At 42.9% G+C, this 21,756-nt stretch overlaps 1 protein-coding gene across 1 annotated transcript in view; it reads right to left on the bottom strand.

The window, feature by feature from the left end:
- Nucleotides 1-21,756, bottom strand: part of tox3 (TOX high mobility group box family member 3) — a 39,400-nt gene that overhangs the window by 6,520 nt on the left and 11,124 nt on the right. The window contains exons 2-3 of the mRNA XM_029428709.1: nucleotides 11,201-11,269; nucleotides 3,902-4,153 (exon numbers count right to left, since the gene is read on the bottom strand). Coding sequence (XP_029284569.1) covers nucleotides 3,902-4,153; nucleotides 11,201-11,269 — 321 coding nt within the window. The remainder of the gene's footprint in view (nucleotides 1-3,901; nucleotides 4,154-11,200; nucleotides 11,270-21,756) is intronic.

Genomic DNA, 21,756 nt, shown 5'->3' with positions numbered 1-21,756 from the left:
CTTAACACAGCAAACACTCCACACAGAGGAGGAGAAAAAACACTATTGACAATGTGTGAAACCCTTTCCACAATAAGCGCAGGCCAATAAACAGCAGCTGGACACAACATGCAACATTATGCATTCACCGAGTGATACAAATCTCAACACCGATGTCAATGAAAGCAGGCTCCAGTCTGTTCTTTAAGATATTGGAAATCAGAATTTGGGGAGAATGTATGAACAGTGGCACCATGTACTGAGCTGTAACAGGCTGAAAAGAATGTTAACAAGTTCAATTTCCATTCAATCAATGCCAGAGCTCTTGGAAATGTTCCACGGCAGGAGAGGGGTAAAATCATCTATATGGTAATTATAAGGATGAATCCCCCAGTAACTTTCGCCAGCATGAAAGGTCAGTCCTATTAAAGATAGTTTATCAGTGCTCTGCACATATTCCTTTACTCGCCTTCTAAACGGGTACATCATTTTATTTTTTTCCTCCATTTTCAGCAACCTGCTGAAGTCTGTGCTTAAGCCAAATGAGAAAAATGGAATTTTGAATGCCGGTAAAGGCTATAATAGCATGAAGATAAATTGTTTTTCTTTCCCCCCGCCCCGTCTCAGTCAAACACACTTCTCTCTCTTTCTCTGTGCGTTGGGTTCTCGGTCCATCTCTCCAACCTCTAACCTCCACTTAAAAACAAATCTCTATCCTCCCCTTACACTGCGAGGCCAGGAGGTTCCCTCCCCCTTGGCCCGGTACAGCCGCTGACCCGTACCCCTTTTCGTCCGTTCCTCCTGATGCATTATGGGTATTTAAAACTTGTTCAACATGACATCATTTCCTTTTGAGAGCTGCCTGAGAAAAGTAAATTACAGGATCAATCATGCAGAAGGTCAACCTGAGACTTCATTACAAGTATTGCATGCCTGCATGAATATCTTTCATTTCTGACTGACCCAATATGTCACAATAGCCGTCTGTCGAGGGAGAAAAGAAAAAAGAAACCGAGCGAGGGAAAAAAAGAATCCACTCTCTTAAATTGATGTACAACTCATGTCAGTGCTTCTTGGCTTGGAAGGGAGATAAGAGGGAAGTGTAGAAAAACACGCTTTCTGCAACAGTGCTCACATTTTCCATTTGATTCAGGATATAGTGGTCAGTCAAAACCCAGAGTATTATACTCACAGGCAATCTACACAATATAAAGGCATCGCAAACCATGTGAACAACAAACTGCACGTCTCTTTTTCAGCCTCACTGTCGTGTAGCATGGTGCATGTGGTCCAAACACACTATGTTAGCATATGTTTGCTGCTGTAGCGCTAATGACAAGCGGAACAGCTAGTCGGTAATGAAATATATATATTGCATCAGCGCATAGTGGTAAATGCAATAAGACAGCAGGGCTCATATCTCCTAAATATTAATGTTAACATCTAATTAACTAGCGCTACTGCTACAGAAGGTTTCTAATGCAAATCGTGCAGGACATTTCAGTACATGCCTGTATGTGTCAAGAAAGTCCCAAAGTGTGGAGAAGGCACCAGGTGTTTTTTGAAATAGAACCCAGAGACCCTTGCTGTGCAGCAGGGAGAACGTCGAGAATAAATTGTGAATAAAGCAATACTGGCAGCCCCAACTCCAGCACTATTTGGCACTATTGAGATTCAATCACAAATCAGGAGGACACATGCTGGGAGACAAAAATGAGAGTCAGAAGCTTGTTAGGAGAGCAGATTAAATAAATAATGACTTCAGATTCACGGCTTGCCAGTCACATTGCAGCTGAGAAAATGTATTTCTCTTTGTAGAAGCCCGGCATCTGTGGCCAATTTGCAAGACATACGCTGAACATTATGGGGAGAGGAATTAACAGAACACTTGGCACTGCAATGAAATGGAAGAAGCTTTTGAAAGTAGCCCAGGTATATTCACTGGTTGGGTTTCTCATTAAGTCCTGATAAGAGACAGGCTTCCACACACACACTAAATATTCTCCACCAGTAGGCTGGTGTACAGAAAAGAAGAACCAAAACAAGTGTTTGGGAAATATGAGCATGGTGGCTTGATGAAAAATGTAATTGCAATAGTGCACGGTTTATTTGTTTGCCCCTGCAGCCATAACAAATAACACAGAATGTAATCATGTATATAAGGTTGTCATTCCTTTATCAGTGTGCGGACAAAATGACAAAACACCCCTCTTAGGGCCTTCGTAAATCATTGTCTCCGTGTGTAGAATGCACTGAGAACGGCGCAGTTACTTATCTCATTTAAAAGTTGCGTTCTCTTTTCAAGGCGAAGATAAAAGCCCAGATGAATAGAATTTAAAAAAAAAAGGCATTGTCACGAGACTTTTGGGGATCAATCCCATTTACAGGAAAAATGAAGGGCCACCACGAGCCTTCCCGCGCGGTACAATGTGCGATGACTGATAACGAGCGAGTGGTGTGCCGACGACAAAGCCACGAGGCAAGGAGCAGAACGCCACATTCTCCCCTCACTTTTTAATAGAGTCTCTGCACAATCAGAGACATGAGCCATGCAAATGGTGTTAAAGAGGAATAATGTTTGAGAATCAAATCTAATCCTCCAGCAAGTCGTGAGAACAGTCAGGAATGTAATTGTGTCAAGGTTCCGTTTCTTCCAGATGTAGAAAGCTTAACTGACCATGAAATGAAAATGCTTTAGGCAGAAACCTTCTGGGGCTCACTTACTGTATGCGGCAGACATATTTTAAAAGCTGCAATTATTTTACTTGCCAGAAGCAAAGGAGGCAGGAACAAGAGCTGCAGAACTGTGTAGCCCCCTTCCCATATGGAATGTAAATAAATATCTCTAATATCACTGTGATTCAACAAATGTGTTGGAGAGAAGCAGGGGGGGGGGGGGGTATTCACACAGTTATAATGATCGTGGCACCTCTTCTCCATGCGATGTGTTCAGCATCATCATCTCTCAGCTCATGCCTTTGTCCTTTCATTTCTTTTTCCCCCTAAATGAATCTTCCAGTCTTGTAATAGGTCTGTAAGACAACTAGTCAGCCAGTGACATTTCCATTTCTCCCCCTTCACTGCTTCTATGATTGTGGCATTTGAAAAAGCCTTTTCCACCTCAAGACAACAATCTCAAAATCTATAGCACACACACACAAACACACACACACACAAACACACACACACACACACAAACACACACACACACAGCGGTGTCAACATAAAGAGATTGTTGTGTCTACTGTTCCGTGTTTGACCATCTGCATCAGAGCAATGGAGGATTAAGCATAAAGTATCTTCATGAAGTGCTTTCTTTCGGGACGATTGTCTACAACGCAAAGACAAAGCTGATCCTAAACTCCAAACAAAAGCGTGCGTCTGTTCTGAAGACCTCGTGTGACATTGGACAGAAGCATGCATCAGCATTTACAAAAGGGAGGCTTCTGAGGGGCTACATGAATTAAATATGAGCATGTGAAACTGTGGCACTTTTGGGTCCCATTTCCCCCGTCCTTCTGGGACTGAATGTGCTTTGCACTTTAACACCTGTGATCTACTCACATCTGCTCACCTTACAGAGGGGGATCATTGACAATGTGTGCTTTTCTTTAACCAAAAGGTCCTCACAGTAAGTAACATCACATCATGACATTTACTCAATGTGATCATATACCTCCTGTGTTGTAAACAAGGCCAGATGCTGTGCCAGATGCACCAAACAGGAGGTGTGCAAAAAAATCTCTCAAGGTGACATTACGGTTTAGTCAAAAGGGCTCATTTAAGGACTGCAGCCTTCTGATACTCTGGGTGTCCAGTAGTGTGTATTTATACATCTTTTGGTTTGGACACACCATCGAACAGCACATCTGGAGCTGCAGAAAGTAGCTAGATAGTGGTGTATATGTACAGCAGTGCTCACCACAGGTTGGCCGTTGTTGACAGACACCCCTTCCTGGTCCATCATGTTGCGTGAGATGGTAATCGAGGGCAGATCCAGGCTCTGAGGGGGGAACTGAGGGATTAAGAGACCCCTGTGAGGAACTGGGGGCTCCGGCATCGCTGGGAAAGGTGAGTCCACTTCCGATAGACCCAGACCAGACTCCGTCTCAGGTGGAGGTGTGATGGGAGGGATCTCAAACTCCTCGTCGCCCAAGCTCGGTGTGTGAAAAGTCTGCAAGGAAGAGGACGAGAAATCATGAAAACCAGCAACACAAAACAACCAGGAAGCATTCGCTGAGGTGGGCCTCGTCTAACATGCCGGAAGGAAACCTTCAGGGATAATAAATCAGACAACTTTGTTTAAGAGAGGGAGTGTCTTAGAAGTAGAGTGGTAAAACACTCGTCTGTAAGTGCACTAAGATGTAACATTTCCTAAACCTATTAAAGTCCACTTTGAGGAAAAAGAAGGAAAAAAGGCGAGTGTGGAGGGAAGACGTCAAAAGGAAAGAAATATCAAGCGGCAATCATGGGAGAGAGAGGATACATGATAAAAGCCCTTAATCTTAAGGATGGAAGATGTTGGGTTGAAGTGCAGTGAAAATACACGTCACAGGGAGACGGGTTTAAAGAACATTTTCAAAGATTATTACGCTTGGCCAGAAGTGTTTCTTTTTGTTCCCCTCGCCTGCACCCTTAAATCTGCTCATCAAACAGCCTAATCCTTCTGCCTTTCGAATTAAAGCTTTTGGTCACACTTCATTTGCTTATGTGCCTTCTTGGAGATGGGACTGTTCACCTACTTGGGTCTTGTTTTCATCTGTGCATTGCATTAAGCTACTCTTTGAAAAGCCAATGTATTCATATCCTCACAATGACCACACTGCCGGTCCACACACACGCACATGCCTCTGAAGACAGGTCCAGACAGCATGCTGTGCAGCCGCTGACATGATTTTACTGCTCGCACTTTGCACACATCAAGTGCTTCTCGAGCACTACTTTCTTGGCCTCGGGACATTCCACAGTGCTGTTCAAGACCTCCAGCGACCTCATCAACAAGTTAAAGTTTGTCGTTGAAAATATTTGTCGGTGAAAATAATTGGCTTAGAGGCCAAGACATGGGAGTTAATAGGCATTATACTAATTCAAACCGGCTCCGGTGAGTTGCCGATTTCACATTTTCACACACACCTGCATTTAATTTTCAGTCCTGGAGATCATCATAGCTCACTTTCTGAGATAAACCCTGCTTCTTTGAAGGGCCGCTGTTTTGTCTCACTCTTCGCTGGCTCACGCTTAACACAATGTGACAACATTACAGCATTTAGGCACATGCTAAGCATCATCGCACGTCCCACAGGAATCAAAGTCCTAACTCAACACAGCTGAAGTTCTGCTAACCTCAAACCTATAAACCTGAGAGGAAGAGTTGCAGGGCCTGCAAGCAGATCTCACTACGGTCAACAACAAAGCTAACCAGGCATGTCTTCCCCGTCTTCCTTGGCTTTGTACTTTCTGTCTCCGGTAGAGGATAGAATAACAGAAGGGAGACAATGGAGGGAATATGCCAGCGCAGCCCTTGATTAGGGAGTATTAATGTTCCCCTTGCTTGCTTTAGCACACAGACACTTGAAACTAATTCATTGCCTACTCAGGGCAGCTGCCTTGACAAGCACTGATGAATTCCAGTGGCAGAGGCAGCAAATAGAGTTTTCATTTCTTCCTTTTCGTTCCCTCTTCCTGCTTCCTGCCACTGTTTCACTTTTCAGTGCTTGTTTCACGGCCAGAGAATCAGTTCTCCTTTCAAAAGGAGCTAAGGTCATATTCATCACAGCCCTAGCCTCTGGCTCGCAGAGTGCAGAATAAATCACGAGCACCTTCAGTAGGAACCATTTACTCCGAGTCCTCTGCCGTCATATTATACTTCCATCCACTCAATAGTTAGTTCACAATAATGCCTGTTCAGCAGCGTGTGAATCAAAAACGCACGGGGCTTGAAAATAAACAACAAAACTGTCAAAAGTCAAAGACAAAAGGTTCCTGTGGATCAGACATCGGTCATCATCGTGGTCTTCATTCATCTTTGTCTAACGTCCCCTGTGGAGGAGGGTCAACCTCTGCACCAGCCGAGAGATGTACGGTCTCGTCTGTATCATATCAAGCAGCGATCTGAAAATACTGGCACGCTATTATAATCTCTCTGACAGAAAAGTCTCTCTCTTGTGCAGCACAGTCACATACACTGTACGGGCACAGAAGCCTTCACAGCGAAGGAAACATATCACTTGCACTGTTTTGCTCTTGCAATAATGCTGATACTATTTGCTGGTGTAAGGTTTCCTGTGGTGTTACCCCTTGGAAGGGTAAATCAGGGCAGAACGATATAGGCCACTGGATCCTATAGGCCGGTGCATTGTGCGCTGAATTACAGAGCCAAGCGAGAGATTTGAGATGTCAAAGAAGAAGGTTGGCTGAGGTGAGCTCCACTTTTGTAGGAGAGCAGCACAAGCATGACTGTGACCTTTAAGCAAAACAGAGACATGTAGTTGGAGGAGAGGAATGCTGGTGTTTAATGTCTGCTAAACAGAAGGAAAGTAGAGGGTAGAAAATACTGTGGGGGAGGGAAGATCAAGATCAGTATCAAAGACTGTGCTTGTGTGCATTGCCTCTCTTTGTTAATGATGATACAAATTAACATCTGCACCAGGGGCACTGGTAATGGAGACGTGGCGTTTGTGTCTCATGTGGGGGGGTATGGAAGATGTCAGCTGTCTGCGAAGAAAAGACCCTCTCCCCGGGGTAGAGGAGCCAGATTTTACTTGAACCCGCAGAGTGTTACAGTGTTGCACAGTGTCTAGTGTCATTTCACATAAAGCCAGTCTAATTCTGCACCAGGAGCAGCTTAGGGGGCTCTGATCGGAGATTAAGAGATGCACAATCCACTTTCTTCGCATCACCAGCCTGATTATCCATTTAAATTGTTCTGAAAGGCTCAGCTGAGCCAAGTGCCAAGCCAGATGCTGGCTGGGGATGTGCAGGCATGTACATGTTAAAGGGTGGGCAAGGGGAAGCACAACAGAGAGAGAGAGAGTATTGTGTGTGTGTGTGTGTGTGTGTGTGTGTGTGTGTGTGTGTGTGTGTGTGTGTGTGTGTGTGTGTGTGTGTGTGTGTGTGTGTGTCTATCCACTGGCAGCCACAGGGTCCAGTGGTATGAGGGCAGAGCAGGGCTTGTAACAGAGAGGCCTGATGCATCCAGAACGGGCATCCTGAGCAGGTGTTTGGGACATCTCCCATCCTCAGTGGTAAACATCGGCCAAACTGTACTGCAGACCATTTTCAACACTTATTATATTCTGCCCCAAATAAATCAGAGAGAAGGGTTTATCTAGTATGTAGAGATAGACAAGTCACCCGTAATAACTTAATAATAATAATAATAATAATAATAATAATAATAATAATCTGAATTACTTGATAATGCACAGAAGTACATCAAATAACGTATATGCACATTACAATGTTATAATATACTGAGACACACCATCTTAATTAGCATGTAATAATGATTATTATATTGTAATAATAGTACAGGTGAGGCAGGTCAGTAGTTTGGGGATTATTTAGTCATAAAGCAAAGTATTGTCAGGGGATCATCCCGGTTAATAAACATTCCTCCTGAGGGGGAATGTGTGTAGAATCCATCAATAAAAAACAAAGTGAAACTTAAGGTGGCGCTAGAGTGTGCAAGTCGGGAGATCAACAAGTAATATACATCGTCCGGGAACCATGAATGTCAGCACAAAAGATTCTGCCAATCCATCCGTCACATTTCAAGAAGTGAAAACATGTCTGGATTATTGACTGAGCTATCCTGGAGGCACTGGATGAAGAGTCGGGGAAATCACCGCAGTCATCCTCAAGGCAAACCGTCCCTGTCACACGTCACTAAAACCAAGAAAGTGAACCTCATTGTGGTGCCGAGAGGACAAGTCAGGGCATCAAAGTTCGTAGGGTTCATCCTCTGGGGAACACGAATGTTCATGGAGAGCATCCCGGTAGCCAGGCCAGAGCGGATAAAAGAGGTTTAAGTGTAAATAATCTACACAATCTGGTTTTAAACAAGATGCTGTTTTATATTAAGCATATGCACATTGCTAAACTGTAAAACTATGTATTAAATTAAAGACTAAAACAATGTCTGCTGCAATAGAAACATACAGGGAGGTGACTCATATTTGTATCAGAGAGTTTTCTCCTTGTGCTGCCATGGTGCTCTTTCAGTATCAGGACAAAGAGCAACAGAAAGCTTTTCGACCAATATTCCCAGCCCTTCAATAAACGTAGTAATGCAATTCACAGATGCAATAGCCAAGACTTGTTAAAGGCAGCAGCATGCAATTACTGCATATAATAGGCCTCAGAATCAATAGAGGCAGGAGTGAGGATCCAGTTTCAAATATCTAGACAGGCAGAGTGCAGCTACTCAAATGACAACATCAACCATGGCACCCCTAATCAACATTATTTCAAAGTTGGATCATTTGTAGTCCATTTCTACATATGTATAGTTCATTACACGTCTCTAATTTGATTGGGAAAGTAAAGTGATACATCTGAGAGAAACACAATCTCAGTGTACAGTATCCTTTTCCCTGAGGGAAGCAGTCAAGCTTTCCCTGCTAGGATGTATGCTTTACCAGGCACACTAAGGTCATCTTATCTCATCCTCTAAGTGCATAAGGTAAATGATACAGCAGCTATCTAAACAGCAAGTACAGGTCTGATGTTCTGATGTAGAAGCATTCTGCCTCCAGCACTAAACACACTGTCATTTTAAAAGATACAGTGCGTGCTGTGCAGACACACTAACTGGATGTAAGAAGGTTTTTATGTATTTTGCTTGAAGGCATTTGCTTAAAGCTCAAACATTGTGAGCAACCATCTACTTTGAGCCAAGAGTCAAATCCCTGACAGCAACAACATCCTCACCAAAGACAACAAACTGCAGTGCTGTATATAGTATATTAAAAGTGAAGTTGTATTCTTATTTCTTGAAGAAGTAGATAAATAACACATTCTTCCTCCTATAAATGAAAAGTTGAATTCATAAGCAATAACATATTTGGAGTTTTTGCTGCTACTTTCTCACTTGGCCTGGTATGAACAAACTATAGACAGATATTGCTTAGGTGTTGTTGTTCGGGTTAGTTGGCTGACTTTATGACTATGATCCTAACATTAAATATCATCCCAAAATTGTCATTTGTGGCAACAGTGACAGCTGTTAGCAAAAGTTACATGGTCTCACTAAATGATTAGGTGGAACCAGAGAATGCAAATGTTCATGTAAAACAGCAGGTGGTTGGAAAGCAAATGGGCTGCAAAGCTGTCGACTGTTGTTGTTCAAGCAGTCAAATTTCATCAGAGTGAAGCTGAGCACTAACTTACAAACTGTCGTAGCTACTGCAGCAACATCAGAACACGTGTCACAATAAGTGATGATGTTTAGAGAATGTGTGCGACGAGCTAGCGCTATAGCCTCGCTAACAGCTGAATCTACAGGCAAAACAAGTGTGCACGAGTGCAAATTAATAACTGAAAGCGGAGATGTAGCTAAGCATAAGGTAGGAGTTGATCTTAAAACACAGAGGGCGTTTCTTTCTATGCAATAATCCACTGGTTTGATTTAAAAACAATGGTGGTTATAGATTTAGCCTGCTGTCAAAGTTAGCGGTTCATCATAGCGCCCTCATAATGGACACTTCCTTCCCCACTGTAGCCTCAGCCCAAGGCACACACATGAAGGAGATGAATATAGCATTACAGTGGAGATAGTGTGAAACCTCAAAGTGGAAGTCACATTAATCTAACTTTAGCTCAGGTTGCAACAAACAATGCTACGGGCACTCCAAGGAAAGATAAACGTACGCTCTTCTTCCCTCTCTCCCTAAGCACAATACCATCTGTGCCCTAACACTGGAAACAGTTGTTCCTTTTGATGAAATGCAAATGAGCTAGGCTGTTTTTATCAAGGAGCAACCCGTACCCCCCCCACCACACCGACCCCCTACCCCGTTCCCTGACTGCCACAGTGGGCTCTCACAGCTGGGGGCTGAACGCTCTCCAAGCAGCTTGTGTCGGCGTGGTCTCCCCGCTGCAGTGGGCCTCAGCAGCCAGTGGATACAGAGGATGCGCCCACTCAGCATATATGTTGGGGGGGGGGGGGGGGGGGGGATTAAACTTCTTCCATAACACTCTGTGGCTTTGTGACGCGGCCACTTTATGAACACGAGGTCACACACTCAGAACACGTCCCTATCTGAGCTTGAATGTCACAGTTGCGTCCGAGCTGCACGAGTGACGTGAATGAAAACAATGAGGTGAGCAGTGACATCTATCTCCCTGTCTTGGAGCTGTGTAATGATGCTTTGCTGTGGGTTTTGAAGCCAGATCAATCTCCCCAGCGAAACAGGAGGAGATTGGCCCGTTTGAAGCACAGAGGATGACGGGTATTTTTGGTGCACTTGTCTGTAATGACAGGGCAGCGGAGTGGGTGGAGGGGGAATAGAACGGGTAAATTTAGCACACTGTTAGGACTACTATGGCTCAGAGAGGCGGTTATATACCTCCAGAGAAACAACTATTCCCTGCTTTTGTTCAAGCCAACAGTACAGTGCACAGAGTTATCCCAGCAGCTCCACTCACTCAGACTGATGGTGACATTTCACTTTATGTGAGCCAGCAGATAGACAGTGGCAGAATTACAGAATCTCTTTGGGCTCCTTTATTACGTCTTTGAAAAGAGGAAGAAAACAGGTGTTTATAACCTTCTGGGATATCACTTTATCTTACAGAGTGCAGTCAGATCACATCAGCGTCAGCTCTCAGAAGTGACTATGAGACAATATAGGGCGAGCCTGGCTCCTCTTTCTGTCAGCTTATTGTCTTGTGTGGATCTCAGGACAGGCAGCATGTCAGGCACTACAATAACGTTGCCCACGACAAACAAGAAATACAAATTGGAATTGTATAAGAGAGCTTTACAGTGTGAAGTATTAGCTTTGTGCTTTAGATATTGGCTTTTACTGTTGCAACCTTTCCCGTCTACATTTCCTTAAATAGTGAATCATGAAAACTATTATGACGTATACGTGACACGTATGAAAAGGTCTAACTACATGAAACAATACACCAAGTAAGAAAAGACACCTTTACTTCACTGCATTTGTAGCATATGCTCAAAAGAGCATTATAATATGGAAAGAAATGGTATACTCACATCACCAGCAGCGAGCAGAGCACTGTTCGCCTCCGCCATGTTCATGTAGTTGTTGTTGTTATTCTGGAACTGCAAATGAAGACAAAAAAAAAACCACAATGAGCCTTCGAGTGTCCAGATAAGATCCAGTGCAACACGAGCGCTCCCCTTTCATAATGGACACCTGTCACTCAAACGGATTGTCACACTTGGCTCTGAATGTTTACACAGCGAGTGAACCCCTTTCTGTACGTGCACGAGCGCATCCTGCCTCTCTGCCATTACTGCGACACCACGAGAGGCTTGAGAGAGGCCAATTCAACCAGCGTAATGAGAATCTGGTGTAGCTATTCAGCTCATATGGGATGGCAATTAAGGATATGTTTGCATCACAACGCCAAGTATCAAGATGCTGTGGCAGGTTATTAACTTCAAATAAACTACGCGAGAGATACGGAGGGGAAATAAGGAGGTGGAAGATGTTTTTAATATCACTGCAGGACATGTTTTGTTTCATTTATGTCATTAATGTGATTTATCCATCCTCATAAAACAATCCGAGTTCAACATTTTGGATTCATTCTGTTTTAATGCAACACATAAAAGTGTGAAGCATGTACCTGTTAATAACAGAGCGGTGATACAAGAGTGAGTGCCACAGTTGATAACCCACTTAAAACCCATGAAAACGCTGAACTTTGGTAAGAAATAACATGTTTTCACAATACCCCACCCTCCCAACCCACACAGAGCCTGCTGGCAAAATGGCAGCCACTTCCTTTCTTTGGAGACACAACCATGCTGACAGGTAGGAACAATGGGACATAGAATGAAGAATTATGGGCTAGCAGCTGGGCCCGGGAGCACAATGCACCTCTCTGTGAGTGAGGAGTGCATAACCCAGCCTACACGGCACGGAGGAGAAAGAGTCACAGTGCGTCTGCGTCTTCATGAGGTTCCACTGAGAACACATTTTCAACAAAGCTCGGCAGTAATCTCCTTTGTGTGTTTATTACAAAGTCACTCTCTTAAAACATTATGAGAGACAAAGAACTCTGATAGACGGAGAGAGAGAGAGAGAGAGAGAGAGAGAGAAAGAAAAAATGACTTCTTATCCAAGCAGAAGCCAAACAATAGTGGAAACAAATTAAGATCAGAGCAAACTGAGAAGTGCATTAATATATTTTCTAGCCCTTTGTGGGGTTTTTTCTCCATTCTCCTTTTCTTCCGAGTGGTTAGTATGCGAATGTAATTACCGAAAGAACTGCTGCTAATCAACTGCGAATGGTATCCATTAATTAGTCTATGCCCTGGAGAGAGAGTGGGGAATCGGCAGCAATGTTAACAGTGTTACGCACCAACGAGAAGGAGCCACAAGCTCTGCTAGCAGTTGCTGAAGCAGGTGGTTTTGTGCCAGTCTAGGCCTCTGGTGCAGTCTTACCTGGAGCTGCCCCACTAAACTGCAGCACAGGAGCTGTACATGTTTGCTCAAAAGCACACACATGTATAAAGACACACACACACACACACACGAACATCAAGTGAGAAACATATGTCAATAGCTAGCACTCCTGCACTTCCCAGCTGTGTGGAACTTTGAGACATTACATGGCTGGGTTACGTCAGCCACTCGGCTGGTAATTAACCTTATGCCGGGTTTATCTTGGAAGTGTTACTCCGTCCCTCTTCTTCTTATAGATAACAAATTGAAGTCTCACACAGATATCCTTTTCTAGTCAAGCACGAAGAACATTGTTCCGATTGTGGTGGGAGATAGGGCTTCGTGCAAAGTCTCTGTTCCTCGTGTCTCTCTGGATGAGAATAACATTTTTAAGAGTGAGCAGACAACTGCTCCTTGTAAACAGTTCTGAGAGTTCAGGAAAAGCCCCAGAGGAATATCTTTATGCTACTTTTAATATAGATGCTGGTTTACTTTACCGCCTGTTATGTGCAAGAAAACAAGCTGCCAAATGTTTCTGTAAGAAAAGGAGCTTCATCTCAGATTCCATGCAAACTTCTCGGTGGCCCTTCTTCTTCTTCTTCTTCATTTATTTGCCATGTTGCTGGAACAACAGCATGCAAGTGTGTTTTTTAAATGAGGAAGCACTGTGCCATTAAAGCAAACTGTGAGGTATGGTTGAAATATATACTGTACATTGAGCGAAACAAATTATATCCATTAGAAAAAACACAATCAAGTTAAGTCCAGGTACTAATTAGTGCTGTGGACGTCCCTGAGCTCGCTCTCTCTGAGTCATCTTTTATTGTGTTTCCAGGGCCCTTTAAGAGCAGTTCCAGATCTCCACAGAGAACTGTGACTAACATCCTAAGAGACGTCCCCAGCCACCGGTATCAATCTTCACCATTAAAAAGCTGTACCATGTTGCACCGGAGGCCCCGGCGGACAACCAGAGCAGGGAGTGGAGATTATTATTGTTATTCCCAGTTCATTTTTTTTGTGTGGGGGGGGGGGAAGGCATTTGCCACTCATGTTCGCAGCAGTGACGATTGAGTCAAATGCCAGATGAAATTAAGTGTGATTGGAGGGACCACGCAGCTAAAATGGGTCAGCGCAGACAATGAAGGCTCTGTAATTAAAATGATGTGACGAGCTAGACAAGAGCTGCCATGTGAGGGGCCAAACAACCGTGCGCGTGTGCGTGTGTGTGTGTGTGTGTGGAAAACTATTTTGGAATCAGAGATGTAATATAAATGAAAATGTAGGGTAACTCTGAGTGGATTTGTTGGACTTTTTGTCAAATAAATCCTCCTGAAAGACAATAAACTGGCCTTAAATATCAGTAAACACTATAGCAATGGCTCAGTGAGGTTACAAGCATTTTACAAAGAGCAGTCATGTGCTACTGGAAGAAACTCAAAGGGTGGCCATAGAACAGAGTGCGTTAAAGTATCCGTGGGGTAGAAGGCTTTTACTAACAGAATGGATTCACAGTTAAAAGGTGCTCTGTAATATGAGTTGCACTAAGAGCCAGACACGGCTACATGGCAGAGCAAACACTGGGCAGTCGGTGTTTTTATTTCTCCTTTTGCACCACCAGCACATTTCTTCAATAACTGTTTAACAGGAGAGAATTAAGAGCTTACATGAGCCCTGATCCTAACGTGAAAAGACTCCACTGTCTGCATGATCGCAGGCAGACAGGAAACTAAGCAACCTCGCAGTGAATGGGATGAATATGAATTGTAAATGCACGGTACTCTCTTTCTTTTCCAGTCAAGATAATACTTCAAGGATATTCTTTGAGTCATTGTAAAATATTCAGTTATTCATTATCAGACAAAACAGTTACAATCAGATTCTAAACAACAAACATCTGCATGCGTGCGGCTTGTTTGTTTTTTTAATGTTGCGACTGAAGCCAGTGTAATTTGGATGCTTGATTTTCCTCCCACATTTTAAATCCCAGTGCAGAAATATTTGTATGGAAAAAGTCCAGTGGGAAATAAGGTGTTTTGCAGCTATTATAGCAAACAAAATTATTTCAACCTCAGGGTGAACACAATATTGCACCAACATGACCCCATCTAACCCCCAATATGATGGAGTAACCACACAGATCCTATCAGTAAACATGAACTGGACAAGCAAGATCCACAGAATATACGCCTGAAGAGCCTCTGATAGCACAGCTGCCATCTCTGCACGCATACAAATGGAAAATAAACATGCAATACGAGCCCATGCCTTCTCATTCGAACACCGACTACTGCTTTGTCAATGGTGATTAAATGATTAAGAAAGACTGGGAAATGTGGAAGATAGCATTTTACCATAACAAAGAAGGAAAATTAGATAAATCTGCATATTTTAAATCACCAATTCCTTAGTTTTGAAGTATGATCACAATAGCAGAGCTGTCTGTCAGCAGGTAAACCAAATTGGACACATTCTTCCCCCCGCACTGAAAACCACCAAAACTAATTCAATCAAGAGCGCAGGCTTTTTCCAGAAACATATCAACTGCTGACAAGCGATTTTACAGTTCAGCTTGAGCTCAGTAATCACAGCCTAGCATGTGTTCTCTGGAACATGGCACTCGTGCTAATATGTTCTCCAGTGGTCTCCATAAAACACAGCGAAAACACCGCAGTTAAAACTCAACCTCCACTGCGGAGAAACCCTTCGGTAATTTGCTGTGTATTATTTTATGCAATTTCCTTTAAAGCTTGCCCTACGACCAGGTCTCCGGTTCAGTGGAGACTCAAAAAAAAAGCAGCATCACTGTTTCTTCTCCTGCAAACTTGGTCGGACTCTATTGTAGCCTCTGTGGAAGTTATCTTCTGGTCGTCCTCACCGAATACGGACTCATTTACAACCCAATTCAGCATAAACACTCAGCAGCTGCCTCCCTGGTGATCACGAGGCCTATTCACACCCAGCAGGCCGTCGTGCATGCAGCACCGAGCTGACATACTATATAAATATATTCCCTCCTATGAATGCAGCTGTCGATTTGTAAAGCGACTACACGCCGTGTTCACGGGAGTAGACTCGCAACCCGAGTTCTGATCCACATGCTGAATCAATGGGTAATTCGGGTTAAAGCTAAAATCATTACTCCAGCCCAGCACTGTCTTTCACCATTAGGACTGCTAGTCCTCAACCACATAAGGTAGCATTGTGTTCATAGTGAGCATCTCACTCTTCCTCCGGCCTCTCAGTGACAGAACCATCGCAGTGAGAAAAAGTCTTGGTTTATTCTGGGATCTGAATGAAGCCGACGACAGTTCTGTTCAGGCTGTGTGCTGATTATCTGCCCTCTCACACCACACTGACCTACTGTCGCCTGAACTAGTTTGATCACAGCTTGCTTTACTTTAGTAAACAAAGACCTAGAGGAACAGTGTCAACCCTTGCAGAGATATTAAGCCTGCCGCAAATCGCCATGTCCTCGGGTTTGTGTTACAAGAACGCTGGGACGCTGTCTTTCTTTAGGGTTTGATCAGTTAAAATGGGACATTTATCTTTGGAAGATCAATAAGGTTTCTAAAATATGAGAGCAAGAATCTATAGATGGAGGTTGTCATGATCCAACCAAAAGGCAGAGCCTGTGTACATTACTCTGTATCCTACAGTCACAGAGCATGAAACTAAGTCTGCATATCCAACACAAATGACAATCAAATGACTATCAAAATAAAAGGAAAAACGTAAAGCGATTTCACAGCTCAGCAAATATGCATTATGTTTTTTGTTTTTTAAAGCTACCCAGTCATTGCGGCAGTGTTGAAAGACAGTAAAAGAAAAGTAGTGTTTGTGCGTTCAGCATATTCCTCGGGCTAAATGTACATTCAGCACAGACGCAGTGTAAACAGTGATAACATGAAGACACAAACAGACCAGGGTGGAGCAGGGTGGAGCAGGGTGTAAGCTCTTTGCATTTCTTTTAAAGTGTTTGAGAATTGGTTGAGTTTGCTTCATGAGTTCAGGCAGAGAAGTTAAAACACATGCTGTACATGTTTTAAACTCTTTCACCCCAAGTCATGGTAGGATCTTCAGCTATATGTTGAACTTTAATAATGGCTCTTCCAATTTAGAAGCACAGCTACAGCCGTGATGCTATACTTGGACACACCAGTGCTTTGAGCTAAATGCTAACATCAGCATGCTAACAGGCTCAGCATAGAAACACATGCTGATGATTAGCAGGTAATGCTTGACCATGAATGTTTGTACACAGTTTCATGTCAATCCATCCAATAGTTATTGGAAATAGAGCTAATTTTGTCCGGACAAAAGTGATTAACCGGCATTGCCATCCCTACAGCCACAAGACTCTTATTTTGAAATGTAGCTCCACTTGTTTTCTATTATCAGGTGTTAAGTGTGAATGTTCCTTTTTAGAGTTTACAGTGACAATACAGTAACACTTGTGTAGCATGGCCACATCCAACACCACTCTCTACAATGGAGCTAGAATACACTGAGGTGCACCAGAGCCATGTTTTCTCAAAGGACTAGGACTTTAAAATGCTGCCAAAACAAAGATGGTCTTAGCATTTGTCATAATAGATCCATAGTTTGAGCCCAGAAGTCTCAATTCTGTGCAGGTCAACATCCAACATCCTGGGGTTTTTTTTTTTTTTAGCTGTTGAGTCTGCTCTGTACTTTCAAGAGCAAATCCTAAAAGAAAGCGTAAGCTAAATGGGGTTCCATCTTTGATCTGGCGGGGTGCAAAGCCATTGGCCCACAGCCACAAAGGAGCTTAGGCAATGGAGAGGGCCTCAGAAACATGGTGTAGCTTTCTCACAATGGCTGCTTTTGCATGGACACAGCTCTTGAGGAAGCAACACGAGAAAGGCTTGGCTTGGTAGTGTTGTCTTACTTTTACTGCTAAGCCATGTCTCAAGGCTGTTTACTCTCAGCAGCTTTGAAGCAACTCCAACTCACGATGGTATCAGAGGTGTGGATTTTAACCAAGCGTACTCTGCTTGACATTCCTCAGTGCAGAGCAAGAGGCTGCTGTGGGGTTAATGAAGTTAATAGCTCAAAAATGACAAGAGAAAAAGCCGCTTTCTGCCACTGGAAATGGGTGTACTTCTGATGGCGTTAATGGGAACGGTTGTGCTACTTCTTGTGGTTTGTCAGACGGCTATGAGCTCTGGTGCTTGGATTCACATAAAGCTCTATTGAAAGCTGCTGGGAGTTGAGTCCTCTCTTATTGCTCTAGCAGCGCAGATACATTTTTCTATTCCCTGTTCTGTCGTTACTGGCTAATACACTCATTATAGCCAACTTTGGAAATGTGCACAGTCAAGAGCTTTTAGTGATGGACTCAACACAATCCTCTATTTCTTATATAGTAATGGGAGAAAAGGGCAACATTTAAATAGGTTAACAAAGGTAAGATAGCATGCATTTAAATCAAAGTATATAAGATATTCAAATCAGTAAAAGGCCTTAATGCATCGTATAGCATCCTGTAGGGTAACTTAGTGGCTACAGGCTAGCTTGGTTTTGTTTCACTGATTTTAAGTTCAATTATATCAGATGCTAATTAACTTGAACTGTCAGAGTCTGCAAAATAAAAAGATTATCTTGCTAGGTTATTGGAAATCCTTTTTAAAAATAGCTTAAAAATTAAGGGTTGATTAATTCTCATTTGTAGCCATGTGTGTTAGATGTTTAATCTAAAGTTTCTTTGTCTCTTCCGCGTATTTACTGATCAGAATACTTTAGCTTTAGATTTTAAATAGTGTAAAGTCACAATACCTTCCAAGCTGGTGAGCAACTTGTGTCTTTTTCTGTTATTCTTATCATAAGCCCACAGTAAGCACAAACCCAACAGTTGTTCAATCTCTGTAAATCTGAAAAACACAAACTGCTGAGCGGTGACTCATATATCAGTCTATTATATACTACATGGCTGACTGTATTAAACAAATGGCTAGCCCTGCAGCTGGAAAAGAGAGGCAATATAGAGAGAGCAGAGGTTATTGTCTAATTTAAATCTTGGCTGCTTTCCCAGAGCTGTACCACATTCCAATTTGTGGCTGTGTTGCTTGGCGCTCCTGACAGAGGTCCGGCTGCAAATACTCTCGGGCTCCTCTCCAGAAATGTGTCTTCCAAACTGACAATCAACAAGTTGGCAGAGATCACCGATTAATGACGGGGGCATATTAGGTGAAATAATGAAGATGCACACCAAGATGCTGTGCTTCGTGCCGTTTCTGCACGTGCCTTTCCCTCCGCCCCCCCTGTGGTTGCAATAATGTATCTATAATCATTACGACTTGATGTGCTACAACAAAGGCTCATAAAGAAAGTGAGTGCATTACGCGTGTAATGTCTTTGAGTTCCATAATGAAATAGCAGCTGGAAAAGACATCTGTGAACACATAGTAGTTACAGGATGGTTGAGCGGGCTCTTAGAAGCAATTAGCTTATTTCAAGCATTTTCTTCTTGGCATACTATTGTCCGTTCATCTGGTGGATTGACAGCACACCAGGACATCATTAGCAAACCTGACGGCTGTTGAGTCGCAGACATTGTTTTTTCTTGTGACAGCAATCGTCAGGCTAAGTGCTTAACTAATATTTTTAACAGTATTTAAACTCAAAATGTCACTTTAACATTTCCTACTTCAAAAGCAGTGTGAGATTAAGATTCCAGCTTTGAATAATTACAAACACTAAGCTTCAACTTTGATTCCATATCATTGCGCTGACATTTAAAAAGATTCAGAACAAAGACACACTACACATCTTCAAGAAAAAAAACGATTCCATTGCTCTGTGTGAAATGACAGGCTGGAGATAAAAGAGGCACACGGAAACCTGGAGGTCTGCTGAGAACAAGTCAGCAAAGTGTTCACGCATGCAAAAACAAAAAGCAAAAGAAGTTTTCTGTTGATGACACTTCTCAGTGTGATGCCAATCAAATGCAACCGCTTTCTTTAGACCTGAATTTCCCTCCTGATACTATCAGGCGGACGAGTGGAGATCCTTTTGTCAGACGAATCTTACACTTGCATGCACATTACAGTTCAGACACCGCCGTTAGAATACGGATTACTGTAAATCAAACTAATGCACACATGCACACGGGTTAGTCTGGTTGTCCTGTGGATGTGGATTGACATGTTACTGCACATGAAGGTGTACAAAACAAAACCCTGAATCTTTTTTACGATTGAAAATAACCAAAGACGTTGTTTTGATACAATCCCCACAATTTATAGTTGTATTGATTTCCTCCTTCAGTCACAGATCCCCCCCCCCCCAGAGCACTTTTCTCCCATTTCTTCAGTCTAGGCGGCTGAGAAAAGGGGTCACTGACATGTTCTGTATTTGAGCCTTGACCTCTATTTTAGGACCATGCTGTGAGTTTCTCCACGAAAATAAAACGAGTGCAGGGCACAGTCTGCTCCGCATCCACACCTTCCTGTGCACACGTTCTCCAATCACTCTTCATTTGTCTTCATTAAGGCCCATGTTTGACCCGCTACTCCAATTCTCTGCCAGTTTATTAGTCTGCAGGGAGCATCAGAACGTGTGACTGTGTAGCCCAAAGCTCCTGGTACCCTGTTGCTTATATGCAGGGGTCAGGAACTACTAGTAGTAGTAGTAGTAGTAGTAGTAGTAGTAGTAGTAGTAGTAGTAGTAGTATAATTACATGCATCAATATGTAGACAAAGCTTGTACTGTGATTTCAACAGGGGGCGCCATGCTGGAAATACCGACTGCAGCTCTTAGTGGGAATGAGAAACAGAATTCCCATCGTCAACTTGTCATCAGCTAATTCACCTGGAGCCAGAGGGGGAGATTCACTGGACACATAGGGAGAGTTAATCTCTTCATTCATCTTTGCTAAAGAGATCGACCCAATTAGCTTGCCACATTGACTGACATCCCTTGTGTTTGCTTCTCTCACTCGACTTTCTCCCCTTCTTAAATCAAGAGCTATGCAGTTTATGCTGGCTCCAGCTGAAGGACTCTAAAAGTATTCGAGGGAACTGTACAACAGTGAAATAATCACGATGTCTTTATTTAAATCTGTCGAGTCTGAAATATTCACCATTGCAATTTTCTGTGACTGATTAGCCAATGGAAGGGTTGCTTGGGGATAGCTCTCCAGAGTTCTGTAATTGAGCGGATTTGACTTGGGAGAGGTTTTCTTTCTGCTGATAACTACACACATTCCCCTTTTTAATGTACTTTGCTTTTTTTAGCCTCTCCTAAGAGCCAGTGCACATCAGAATTATGACGCTTGCAGAAACAGCAGTATGTAGGACAGTTCATATTTCGATTGCTGTCCCTGGAAAATGTGATTCCACACCGTGTTTCGTCTGATGGTTTACCAAACTGTCTCTGGCTGCGGCCCAGAGAGCAGTCAGTTAGTTGGCCTGATCACTGCAGAACTGTCAGATCCAGAAACTCAAAGATCATGGACAACAATGGCCCAGAGGACGGCCACCGTGGCCTCCGACAGCCGACGATAGGCGATACTTTAAATGTCTGAAAATGTCTGCGTGCCAAAACTAATTGTGTGTATGAAGACTTTAAAATGCTACAAAGATATTTAGGTAAATATTACAGGAATGGTACGACCAGAAGCTAATGTTAGTAAGACTTAGTCATTGTTGTTTCACTGATATCAGTACGTTAGTTTGCAGAATGTATTACATTTCTCTTGTGCTAATTTAAACATTATTTTGTAATTGTCACTATTGTGCAGCTTTTACAAAAGTGTCATAGCATCACTTTAAATCGCTTCAATGAATCATAAGAGTTACTGCCTTCCTTTTACACCCAATATATATTGATGAGTGCTGATCTGTGATCTATGCTGCAGCTGGCACATACGTGTGAGGGATTGCAAGGCTTAAGAAAGGATGATAAACAGTACGCTGAACAGGGTAAGCCATCACAAGCCTAATAATGAGCGGTTTCATTATAATGCTGTACGGGTAATTATGAGATTAATATGTCAATGCTGCTTTTTGGCAGGTTCTGCAGCCAAGAAAAGGATATATTTACCACAGCCCGTGTGCCACAAAGCACTGCAAACAGCTTTCTTACACATTAAATCTCATTTATATTGTACAAAGATGCG

This window comes from Cottoperca gobio, chromosome 3 (assembly GCF_900634415.1).
Source record: "Cottoperca gobio chromosome 3, fCotGob3.1, whole genome shotgun sequence".
Lineage (NCBI taxonomy): Eukaryota > Metazoa > Chordata > Actinopteri > Perciformes > Bovichtidae > Cottoperca > Cottoperca gobio.
This window is presented reverse-complemented; position numbering and strand designations above follow the sequence as displayed.